Source organism: Mobula birostris, chromosome 3 (genome assembly GCF_030028105.1).
Source record: "Mobula birostris isolate sMobBir1 chromosome 3, sMobBir1.hap1, whole genome shotgun sequence".
Taxonomy (NCBI): Eukaryota; Metazoa; Chordata; class Chondrichthyes; order Myliobatiformes; family Myliobatidae; genus Mobula; species Mobula birostris.
Genome location: NC_092372.1, coordinates 98548149 through 98561243, shown reverse-complemented (window position 1 = coordinate 98561243; position 13095 = coordinate 98548149). Strand labels below are relative to the sequence as shown.

Below are 13095 nucleotides of genomic sequence, written 5' to 3'. Positions count from 1 at the left end.
GGTCGGCACCTCATCGTGAGATATTCCAGGTCTGGTGAGCTGAATTGAGACATCATTGACACATTAGTACACCAAGAGGAGTTGATCATGAGGCATACAGCACCATCTCTGCTTTTGAGAGGCTCCACAGTCCTATCTTGATGGTATGTAGCAAATTTGTCAATCTGAATCACTGCATCCACAATGGAAGGGGTTAGATAGGGTTCCGTGAAGCACAGGTTACAGGGAGGAGTCAAGAAAATGGGACTGAGAGGGATAACAAATCAGCCATGATCTAATGTGGAGCAGATTCGAAGGGCAGAGTGGCAAAACTTTGCTCCAATATGGTCTAAATGTTATGTTTAGTAACTGCAAAACATAAAACTAATCAAAAGGAAAACAAGGGAGCCAAGAGATAACATATCTAGTTTTGTTTTTACTTTAAGCAATGCATGCACTGATCACGCTCTAACGTTAGGACAAATGCAATTCATGTATTTTTTACATATAAGTTATTTAAACAAATAAAGAAAGCGTACTCAATTTATTTAAAACATGACTCAAATATTACTGAAATATTAAATACAGAACACTGGCAAAATATTGAGCACAGAGTGAAATGCATCTATATACACAGAAAATGCTTTCATTGATATTGCATGTACATTAAATTATAATTCTATTCTGTAAAATTTACCATTTGGATCTTCCCAATCTTTATACCGTTTCTTATACTGAGCTAATCTCTCTTCAGTCTGAGCCCCCATCGGTTTAGCCAGGTTCCTGAATGTTTTGGAATTTTTTAGATCAAGCTCCTAGATGAAGGAAAGGAATCATTTAATCACTAAAAATTTCTTCTGAATTTTTCTCCAAATATATTAGAAGTAACATAGTTTTTCTGGTTGAAAGAAAACTGGAAAAGTTTAAAACTATTCACCCGCACAGTGTTTCATTAAAGTCAATATGACAAACTCCGTCTGGATTTAACCAACTGCAAAGATTAATTGTTGATATCTGTACTTAAATGATATTTTAAACTATATAGGAAATGTTAATATTCAGTAGCTATTTCTAAATAATAACAATTTCAATAAAGTTAGTAAACTGGGGAATAAAACTTGCTTACAATATAGTTAATCCTCCTAATTTTGAAGTGGCTTAAAAATCTCATCTGTATTAAACCATACTGGATGATTCAGAGGCATCCACACATTCAAAATAAAACTGTATACTAAGGATCAAAGGGCATTAAGTGAACTTACTTTCGTGAACAATTCTGAAATAGTAATTTGAAAAGCGTCCATACCTCAGAATCGTAGTCTGCCAAGATCCATGGAAATACTGGATACTGCATTAAGTCATTATAGGATCTGCCAGCTAACGTGTTTAGGTGCATAAGATATTGAAAATTGCTGATTTCTCCCCTCTAAAGGAAAGACAAAAATGTAATGACCTTTGTTCCTTTGTTGTATGTGCAAATACGCATGTTTAGACTTAACGTAAAACAGGTGTGGGTTGCATAACTTTATGAAACTAGGAACTGCCTATTGCACACATCTCATAATATAATTATGGAACATTACGTAATGCCCACATAACACTCAGTATTTATACCCAAAATTAAATATATCCTATTATGACTGCTTATTTAATAGTACTATAATCACAATATAATGAAACATTTATCACAGGTTTGCCGTAGTAATATCGTCATGAAGATGACACAATGTAATAGGAGTTCAGAAGTTTACAATGATTTAGGAAAAAATTACATAGGTGTGGGCAGCCACGATTTAACCTTGTTGGGCTCTTATTTGTTTGAATGTTTGACCTTTGTTTTCCAATCACCAAAAGAGACTCAATAATGAAAAGGTTTAGTTTGTAGAACAATGAAGAGCGAGGGGACATAGGAGCATATTTTCAATGTGGCAGTATGTGCTGAACTACCACTTTCACATCACAAGGATCCTGCTGGAGATGTACAATGCTGATTGGTTAACCTCAGGATTTTCTGAAAGATACACAATGCCTTTCTCCAGCAGACCATACCATAGACGATACTGGCCGAAGTGCTGCTCATTTGCATACAACAAACTATTTGACTGATCCTTCTGTCCCAGAGACTAGAAGCTATGGTTGTGTGGTGTGAGAAAAAGAATGGAAACCCAAAAAAGGAAGAGTTGCCTGATTCTTCTTTTTTACAGCAGGAGTAGTACTGGGTAATTAGAGAGGTGATCTTTGTAGAATGGGGAAGCTGAGTTACGAATTCTACATTCTAAAGAAGGACATTTATATGTTTTGAGTTCGCAGCTGTGCTATTCATGTAAACTGTTATCTTTACTGCTGCAAAATAATCTTAGGTAATGAAAACTGGTTCCAGAAGGAATCTTTAATGGCTCTTACTGAACAGTTAGTCATTAACTACGTATTTTAAACAATTATTATGGATTTGGCTGTCCACACTCATTTCCAAAATACTTTCTAGAGAATGTTGCACTTTTCAAAGGATCTGTTCAAATCAATTCAGTCCGGGTCACTAGCCTATGTGAACATTGCTGTTCTACATTGAGTAAGCACCTAGTCCCCAACATAATGCTCCACTCCCTAAGCATACCTACACCACCTCTGAAAATCTGTCTCAATTTTCATCCATGTTACCTGGTCATCCTAATTCAAACAGATAAAAAAAGGTGTAACATTCCTCTACATAGAGAATGAACAACATAAAAATGGGTTTTTTATTAAGTAGGCAAAATCTTTGGAAACATTTAAAAGACAAGATACTACATATGCCCAACAGCTAAGTCAGCAAGTGTGAATATTAAAAAAAAACAGAAGGCAACTCCTTTGCTTGTATCTTCAGAAAGAGCTCTACTTCCATCTTCAATATCTCTATTTTTCCCTTTCAGGGCTCTTTTGAAGACCCTGACATGAAGTTACATGCTGACTATGGTTCTTTGCGGGAATAGGACCCGCTCTCGGGGTTTCACAACTGGCCGTTGTTTGGCACACCAAGGGCTCGGCCCAGGAGCTCTGCTCACCTTTGGAGGACCGAGTTTTCATGGCTCTAGAGACTGGTCGTGGGCGGGGGGGGAAGGGAGAGATCGGAGGTCAGTGTCCGATCAGAAGACTGGTGTGTCGGGGGAGACGGAAGATCTAAGGCTGCGTGCCCAGAGACCTTTGGGCACAAATCTCAGAAAAGCAACGCAATGGACTTTTAACATCGTAAACCAGCAAGTTTGTTATGGTTCCCCGCTCGCTGTGAAATGGAGATGCCCCTTTCTCTCTTATTAGGGAGAGAGAGAGAGAGAGAGAGAGAGAAAGCCTGTGGTATGTTAAATTACCGGGTGAACGAGTAGTCTTTAGGGTAACTGCAAGTCTGTGTCTTTGCTCTTGCCTTTCTCACACCTGAGTGCTCGATGGTGGGTGCTGAGGTTTTTTTTGCCGGTGGGGAGAGGGGGGATTGTTGCTTGCTGCCGCTTACCCACGGGAGGGAGGGGAACTTAGGGGGGGACTTTGGGGTTCTAACATTGAACTGTTGTTCATTCTTTGGGGGCACTCCTCTGTTTTCATGGATAGTTGCGAAGAATAAACATTTCAGGATGTGTACTATATACATTTCTCTGATATTAAATGTACCTTTGAAGTAAAAAAGGCTACTGATATGAAATGTTAATTTTATGGACAGCTGTCACCTCACCTGAGTATTTTATCATTTTCAGGTTTATTTCAGGTCTCCAGCATCCTTAATTTTGTTGGATGCTGCAAGGATGTCATCTGAAAGATTTTACCCAAAAGCTTGAACTAAGACCTCATTCACTATTTTGCATATTTATTTCACATAGGATGATCTTGTTTTGATTTCTACCTGGCCACTTTTTAAAATTACTTGCCTCCCATCTTTGTGTTACAGACTTCTCTCCAACCAGTGTACTAAGCAAACCAGACCTGGGAATAGATAAATTAAAAATGCTTACTTTGCACTTAAGGATCATTTACTTAAAACTACACACAGACACATACCAAAATATTTCAAGAGGTCTTTATCATAGTCAGCTTAAGTTTTAAATTATACATTTCTTAAAACAGACAGTGATATTTTTGAATATAACAGTATTCTATAAATTATCTATCAAGTAGAAAATGAAAATGCTAATAAAACATTTAATATCTTATTGTGTCCTCAACATATTGTATTAAAACATCAGTTTTAGAACGGTTGAAGACAGAAAAGTAAAGGGACAAAAATATGGAGGACTATTAAGAAATAAGTGGGTTGCAAGCTGGGGAATAGGAATGGGCCATAGAAGGCATGAAATCAATAATGTAAAATGTTAAAATCAAGAGCAAGTATAGATAAGTGAGCAGAGGTCTCAGGGAAGAACGAGACTGTCAGAACAAAGCCAGTGGTGGTTTGAGTGACTTCAAGTTCAGAACAATCTCGCTGGCTCACCATTTGGCTATGGAGCAGCTAGATGACACCAAAGCATGACACACTGCTGCTTACCGACTACAGTTCACCATGCAACACCATCATTCCCGCACTACTAATTAACAAACTTCAGCACATGGGGCTCCATACCTCTTTCTGCAAATGGATTTTTAAGGAGACTACAGTCCGTGCGGATGGGTAATAACCTATCCTTCTCACTGACAACAACAAGCGCACTTCAAGATGCATGCTCAGTCACTGCTCTACTCAAAATCCATGACTCTGAGGCTAGTCACAACTCAAATGTCACCTATAAATTCGCCAATGATGCCACTGTTGTACGAAGAACCTCAGATGGTGATGAGGTGGTGATTGGAAGCGAGATAGATCAACTGGCTGAGTGGTGTCACAACAACAACCTCACACTCAATGTCAGCAAGGAACTGATTGTGGATTTCAGGAAAAAAGTCAGAGAACACACACAAATCCGCACTAAATAGTGGAAAGTGTGAGCAGTTTCAAGTTCTTGGGCATCATTTCACAAAGGATCTAATCTGGGCACAACACACTGATGTATTCACAAAGAAGGCACAGTATTGGCTCCACTTTCTTAGAAGTCACAAGAGATTCAATATCACCAGGCACACTTACAAATTTCTATAGATATATGGTGGAGAGCATTCTGGTTGCATCACAGCCTGGTATGGAGCTCCAGAGAGTTGTGACTCAGCCATTTCCATCATGGCACAACCCTTCCCTTGGCCAAATGACATATGAACTGGATTCTCTTCAAATGTGACTCACACGACAACTGCTTTGGAGCTCAAGAAAATCTTAAGACTTCTTTACTCCGAAATTTCTCTCATGCTCCTCCTAATTACATATATTGACCATTTACTTGTATAGAGAGCAAATTACTGAAGTTCTTTCCTCCAGTCCATTTTTTGGTGTACGTGGCAGAGTGGAGAATGGTAAAGGAAAAAGCAGAAAAGTTGAACAAGAGATCAATGAAGTATGTGAAAATGAAACACAAAGCTAAACTCTTCTGAGTTTGATACTGCAAAAACTCGACTATCACATAGCTTGGCCACTTGCTCCAGGAAGACTGTGAATTTTTATTTGCTTTTGCTTAATAGTAATGCATCAAACAGTAAAAATACATGATAGTTCATTGTTTACTCTCATCTCTTTGATAATCATGAACAATTTCACTAGGTTTTTCTTTAATTTCTATTGTTGAGTTCTTTTGTTTCCCAGATTTAATTTTGTTTAAATTTATTTTTATTTGGAAACACAGCACGGTAACAGGCCCTTCCTGCCTAACCAGCCCACGCTGCCTAACTAGATCAATGTGAGAAATTAACCTACCAACTTGTACATCTTTGGAATGTGGGAGGAAACCCACATGGTCATGGACAGAATGTACAAAGTCCTTAGAGATAATAGTGGAATTGAACCCCGATCACTGGTGCTGTGATAGTATAATTCTAACCATTACATTACTGTGCATCCCAAATTATCTTTAATTACCTTTTTGCACAGCACAACACAGCCCCTTGAGAGGACTGCAGAATTGTTTTTGAGAGTGAAAGTAAAGTTGTCAGTAATGAAAAAGTGGAATACTTCCTATTGTATGCTTTGTCTATGTTCTCACCTCTAAGTTTACTGTAAGCATTTACTGTAATAGATTTAGTAAGGTACCTAAAATAACTCATGGGTTACTATTTACAAAGTAGCTATCGGAAGTATCTGTAAGTACCTCAGTTATTATCTTGGTAGCTATTCACATTGTGCTGTTCAATATTAAAAGAACAGAGTCATCCTCCAGCAGCAATGAGTGATTCTAAAATTTCACCATTAGCAAATGAAAATCAGGGAACAGAGCTAATACCTTCACATAAATCAATATTTATTAAAGTCCTAACAGAAGCAGATAAATTAAAAAGCTTGTCGTATTTCAAGGGCAGCTGGTCATGCGTTAATGACTTTGTTTTGTAATGCCAAAATCTTCAGGATCAAACTGAAGAATTACATGTTGAAAGCACAAAGAATTTATCTCTATTTCACTTATTTAAAATGCAATCTCAAAAGAAATTGAAGCAGCCAAGGAGTTCACAGGCACTTCTGGAACTCCACTTACCCTTGTTCCACACTCGTATTGGGCCGCTGGCCAGAAACAGACTCAGAACTGTCAGTCAAAGAGGGAACCACTCCTAAAAATCTGCAGCACAAACATCATTGGAAATTGAAATGATCGGCTTTCACACATTGATAAACCTCAAAGAATTGTTATTTACCTTTAATGAAAACTTTAATAGTTTAGAATTAGCAGATATACGGGTTAAGAACATTAATTAACAACAAAATTCCTGGACAGTAATTTGTTCCATTATTCAACAGTTCAAGGGAAGTAAGAAATAATCCTGGGAAATAAGAGTTAATCCTGGAAACTACAGACTGATGAGTCTCATGTCAGTAATAAGGAAGTTACAGGAGAGGATTCTTAAGCATAAGATCCATGAGCATTTGGAAAACCATGGCCTAATTTAGAAAAGTCAGCATGCCTTTACATGGGGCAGGTTACTGTATATCTAACTAACTTGATTGAGTTTTTTGAGGAATTGAAGTTGAGCAGTGAATGATGTCTGCATTGATTTTAGTAAAGTATTTGACACAATTCCTCATGGGAGGTTCATCCATAAAACTAATGACCATAAAACACGAGTAGAATTAGACTATTTGACCATTCGAGTCTACCTCACCATTCGACTGTAGCAAATTTATTTTCCCTCTCAATCCTATTCTCTTGACTTATCCCTGTAAACCATTTTCTAATGGTGCTACATCATCTATCTTATTTTGTATATTCTGTGCATTCAAGTATCCTCTTTGCCTACCTGCCTGTCCTTTCAATAAAGTGTGTATCCTTGGATGTTACACTCCCAGCTGTGACCTTCTTTCAACTAATGCCCAGCACATTATACTTGCAATTTCTAACTGTGCTATATCATCGATCTTATTTCGTATAATCTGTGCATTCAAACTTCAATCCTGTACTCACCACCCTTCTTTTCAATTCTGAATCCAGGTTTCCTAAACTTAAACTCCCTTTCTAAATTTTTGTCTTATTCTTTATTTTGGAAACTTCAGTAACATCTCCTGCACACCACTCTCCTTCCCCTTTACTTTATCCATACTTTTCTGAGCTGTTGAACCCACTGTCTACTATTTAAAGCCCTATTCATAGCCCTAGTTATGCAATTCACCCAGGATCCAGGTCACAGCATGGTTCAAGTGAACCCATCCCAGCAGAATAGCCCCTTTCCTAATACCGATACCACTGTCTCATGAGTTCAAGCCCACTTCTCCCACACCAATATCTGAGCCACTTATTTAACTCTCTGATCTTATTTACCCTGTGCCAATTCCCATGGTTGAAATGTCTAACACCAGATGGCATGCACTTAACTTGAGAGGGGGTAATTTCAGGAAAGATTTGCGGGGCTTCAAGGCAGATAGTCCTGAGTTCGAATCTCAACCTGAGCAGCAGCAAAATCTGCGTGGAAAAATGGCCTGGCAATCTACTTTGGTATCCTGCCATGATAACCCTATGGACAACTACGCTATCCATGGGGTCGCCATGAGTTGATGATGACTCAACAGCACTCAACAACAACGAGGATGAACAGAGGTCGATCAGTACCTGGCCTGAGAGACTTGTAGGGCAGTTCAATATCCCTGGGTTTCCTTGTTTTAAGACATAATAGAGAGGGAGGTAAAAGGGATGGAGAGGTTGCACTACTGATAAGGGAGAATATCACAGCAGTACTTAGAGAGGACATACTGGAGAGCTCATCCAGAGGCAATTTGGATGGAGCTCAGAAACAGGATGGGTGCAATTATACTGACAGAATTTTAATAGAACCCACAATAGCCATTGCAAGATGCAGGAACAGGTATGTAGACAGAACGTGCAGAAATAACAAAATTGTCAAGAGTGTAGGACTAACTTCCCCAGTATTGTCTGGAATTTCCTTGATATAAGAAACCAAGATGGATCAGGATTTCTTTAATGCACTCGAGAAGTTTTTTAACAGTATGTGGAGAGCCCAATTAGTGGAGAGAGCATACTGTACCTAGTTTTGGGAAATGAACTAGACCAGGTGATGAACCTGAGAGTCGGAGAACATTTTGTGAATACTGACCACAACACTTTATGTTTTAAGATAGTTATGACTAACGATATAATTGGATCTTGCGGCAAGGTACTAAAACTTAAGGCAAGATGGCACCACCAATGAACGTGACCAATGGAGATATCCTGCAGACAGTTCAAGAAAAAAAACGACTTCCTTTTTAAAAAAATATATACTTCTACTTTGAAGCTGTGTGCAATCAGAGCCTGCGATTTACACTTTGATAATGTGTTTTTGGGCCAAATGAGTGACCTGGTGCTTTTGCTGTCTCTGAGGGAATTTGGCATAGTTGAGAACGGAGTGTGTGGCCTAATAGTGGAGGGTGAACCCATGTTCACCCACTATCCGGTTCTCGCCGATCTTGCCAATAAAAGCATTGAGCAAGATTGAAATCAACAAGGATGAGAGCAGATGGCAAGTGGGTGTTCAGTGCCGTCTGCTTGTGTTTGACCGGTCTCCCTCCCTCTGGCTACTGCTGGAGGAAGGTGCAGGAGTCTTGGATCATGGGCAAGGTTTGAGTGGCTTGGTTTGTAGATTGGACTCATTTTTAGAGGACCCTACAGTTCATGGTACATGTGTTTCTGGTTGCTCCTTTTTTTAATTGCTATTTTGCACAATTTTGATTGGGGTGGACTGGCTCTGCAGCCTGCAGTCAATGAATGATACAGCACTACATTAAATTACACTGAACTAAACTGAACATTCCTACTCGTTTGATGACTAGTATTCTCTGTGTTATATGCTTGTTTTTTTTTGCTGTTTGCACAAATTGTTTTTTCGGGGGCTCATTGGGTGTTTAATGCTTTCTCTGAACAGGCTCCATGGTGTTTCTTTGTTCTGTGGCTGTCTGCAGGAAGACAAATCTCAGGGTTGTATACTCCATACATACTTCGAATCTCTGAAATTGGGGGAGGGCAAACTACCAGAGGATAAGAAAAGAGCCAAGGGGCATTGATTGGGAGCAGATGCTGTTAGACAATCCATGTCTAACATGTGAGAGTTGTACAAACACCTGTTAATCAGAGTTCAGGATCTGTATGTTCCAGTAAGGACAAGGACAGTAAGGTAAAGAAATCTTGGAAAACCCCAGAAATCCTAAATTTAGTTACGAAGGAAAAGGAGGTACAGTATATGCTAGCTTTAGGAAGCTAAAATCAGACTGAGCACTTGTGGAATAAAGGTAGCAAGAAGGAGCCCAAGCAGGTGATTTGGATGCCAAAAGGGACTATGAAATGTACTTGATGAGCAGGATCTTGGGATTATTCCATAGTATTTTATACAAATTGAGGATAATTCAGGAGAAGGTAGGTCCCCTTAAAGATAAAGGAGAGAATTTTTCCTTGGAATCAGGACAAGGGGCTGAAGTATTAAATGAGTACTTTGTGTCCATATTAACCGAGAAGGAATTGGAAAATAGTGAAGAGTGGGGCATTTTGAGATTAAGGAAAAGGTCAGACTGAATCTTCTGAAAGCATTAAAGTGAATAAGTCTCCATGGTCTAATGGCATATATCCCAGAATGTTGGAAGAAGCAACTGAGATTTCAAGGACTTTTGACAAGGATCTTCTTGTTCTCACTAGCAACAGTCGAGGTCCCAAAGGAGTAGCAAATATTGTGCCTTTGTTCAAGAAGGGAAATAGAGATAATCCAGGAAATTATCAGCCAATGAGCCCCATATCAGAGGTGAAGAAGCTACTAGGGAGTATAGGGAAGGACAGGATTTATGTGCACGTGGAAATGCATGGCCTGCTTAGGAATAGCCAGCAAGTGGTTACACAACTGGATATGGCATACTTGCCTTCATTGGTAGGGGTGTTGAGTATGAGAGTAGGGAAGTCATACTGCAGGTATATAAAAATTTATTCAGACCACACATGGAATATTCTGTCAATTCTAGTCGCTCTAGTAAGTGAAGGGTATGGAGATTGTGGAAAGGGTGATTGGATGCTGCCTGGATTAGAGGGTATGAACTATAAGAAAAGGCTGGAGGGGAGACCTGATAGGGGCTTTTAAAATTATGAGAGGTATAGATAGAGCAGACAGTCAGATCTTATCACCAAGAATTGTTAACACTGGAGGTTTGGGAGGGGGTAAGGTTTGATAGTTTAAAAGTGACATGAGGGGCAAGTTAGGTGTTTTATTTTTAAAAACAGAGTGAATAGCTGCCTGGAATGGGTTACCAGGGGCTGTAGTGCAAGCTGGCAGTTTGGTGAAGTTTAAGAGGCAAATCTTTGAAACAAACCTATCAAATATTGAAAGGCCTAGATAGAGTGGATGTGGAGAGGATCTAGGACCAGAAGGCACAACCTCAGAACAGAGGGACATCCATTTATATCAGAGATGAGGAAGAATTTCTTTAGCCAGAGGAGGGGTGAATCTGTGGAATTTGTTGCCACAGGCAGCCATGGAGGTCGGGTCTGGTGATTTGCTGCATTTAAGGCAGAGTCTGATAGGTTCTTGATCAGCCAGGGCATGAAAAGTTATGGGGAGAAGGCAGAAGAATGGGGTTGAAAGGGAAATGGGATCAGTCGTAATGAAATGTTGGCAAATAGTGGATGGGCCGAATGGCCTAACTCTGTTCCTATGTTTTACGGTCTTTTGATAGATACATTAAAATGGAAGGATATGGATGATACAGAAGGTATACAATACAAATTGGCATCAAGATCACCACAAGATTGTGGGATGACTGGCCTGTCCAGTGCTATACTGTTCTATGTTTTCACAATAGATTTTCAAGACAAGACAAAACGAAACTTAAAATGCTCATTTTTTAAAACGATTATATCTTCCTTTTATGGTCTATAGATCGATATACATATCAAATACTGAGTTTGTCAGAAACCGATGGTACTGGAATTAGAAGTAGCCTAACGTTCACCAGTTGTTTCAGTAGCAAAACAAAAGGTTACACTTAGAATATTTATGCAGAGAGAAATGCAAATAATATATAAACTTACACCATTTGTAATACTTCGTATTATCTTGTATGTTAATTATAGTATTTGTACCCGCTTACAGTGTTTCTGGACATACAGCAATAAGCAGACTCTTTTTAAAAAGTATCAAATTACCTTGTTAATAAAACAGACTATGGACATTTTGATATAAAAATAATGAAGTATTTTATTGTACATGCACCAAATTTAAATAGAATACACTTCAATTCATCAAATTTCCCTGTAAGCTATAATTTCACACAGGAAATCCTACTACCTTTGATATACTTTATTTCGAACTCCTTTTTGGAAGGCCAGAAGATAGTTTCGTCCATCACCAGAGAAAACTTCAACTGCAATTGGCTGAAAGAGATGTAAATTTGAGAAAGAAAAGAAATAAAACAGATAATTTTATTAATGCATGTAAAATTAATAGTTTTAATACAGGAAATAGGATCCCCACCTGCAGCAGATACCGTCTCTTATGGACTTCCTTGATGTCCTCATAAGCAAATTTACTGCAGGTCCTCTTCAGCTGACTCTGGCCTTGCCGCGCACCTCTGGGAATAATTGGCTCATGCATGCTAAAAAAAAAGAGGTGTGCCAATACTGGCTATGTCATAAAATATAACTAAATTTAAATTAGATTCCACTAATATTTTCAGTAACAGAGAATCCTAGCGCTCAGTTACTACTCCCTGTAGAGGGCATTATAATAACAAAATCAGAATATCAGTTGGTGGTTGTTTTTCTGGTTATTACACAATAAGTCCTGTTAGCAATACATTTGTTAAAGTACAGTAGATAAGACAGCATTCTCGATTAGTTGAGCTAAATCCAACCATGGTTAAATATCTTGTCAACAATGGTTACTTATGTTCGTACAAAAATACTCATGAATGACAGATTACTGGCTGGCAGAAAGCACCACAGGACTATACCCTAAACTCAAGCAATGACTGCAGAGCATAGGTAAAAAAGAATACTGAAAAAATATAGGAGCAGAAGGAAAGCAATTTGGCCCATCGAGCCTGCTCTGCCAATCCATCATTGCTGATTTGTTCTCTCTCTCAATCGCATTTTTCTGCCTTCCCCTAGTAATCTTTAATACCCTTACTAACCAAGAATCTATCAACCTCTACTTTATTTATATCTAATAACATGGCCTTCACAGTCACCACTCTCTAACTAAAAAAAATCCTCTGCATCTCTGTTCTAAAGGGACACTGTTCAATTCTGAGGCTGTGCTCTCTGGTCCTAGAATCCACCAGTACAGGAAACATCCACTCCATCAAGGCTTTTCAATATTTGATAGGTTTACGTGAGATCCCCTCTCATTCTTCTAAACTCTAGTGAGTTCAGGCCCAGAGCCATCAAGCACTTCTCATACATTAACCCTTGCATGAAGGAGACACAAGAGATTGCTGGAGGAACTCAGCAGGTCAGGCAACATCTATGGAGGGAAATGGACAGATTATACTTTGGGCTGCAATCCTTCATCTAGACTGTCAGAATCAGAATCAGGTTTATTATCACTGGCATGTGACGT

The 13095-nt window shown here is 38.9% G+C and overlaps 1 protein-coding gene across 4 annotated transcripts in view; it reads right to left on the bottom strand.

The window, feature by feature from the left end:
• The window catches only part of wdfy3 (WD repeat and FYVE domain containing 3), a 336513-nt gene that overhangs the window by 36717 nt on the left and 286701 nt on the right, over nucleotides 1-13095 (bottom strand). For all 4 annotated transcript variants that reach the window (XM_072253130.1, XM_072253132.1, XM_072253131.1 and 1 more), the window contains 6 exons: nucleotides 12010-12130; nucleotides 11824-11909; nucleotides 6552-6632; nucleotides 3873-3927; nucleotides 1286-1405; nucleotides 677-794 (listed from right to left, as the gene is read on the bottom strand). In XM_072253130.1, coding sequence (XP_072109231.1) covers nucleotides 677-794; nucleotides 1286-1405; nucleotides 3873-3927; nucleotides 6552-6632; nucleotides 11824-11909; nucleotides 12010-12130 — 581 coding nt within the window. The remainder of the gene's footprint in view (nucleotides 1-676; nucleotides 795-1285; nucleotides 1406-3872; nucleotides 3928-6551; nucleotides 6633-11823; nucleotides 11910-12009; nucleotides 12131-13095) is intronic.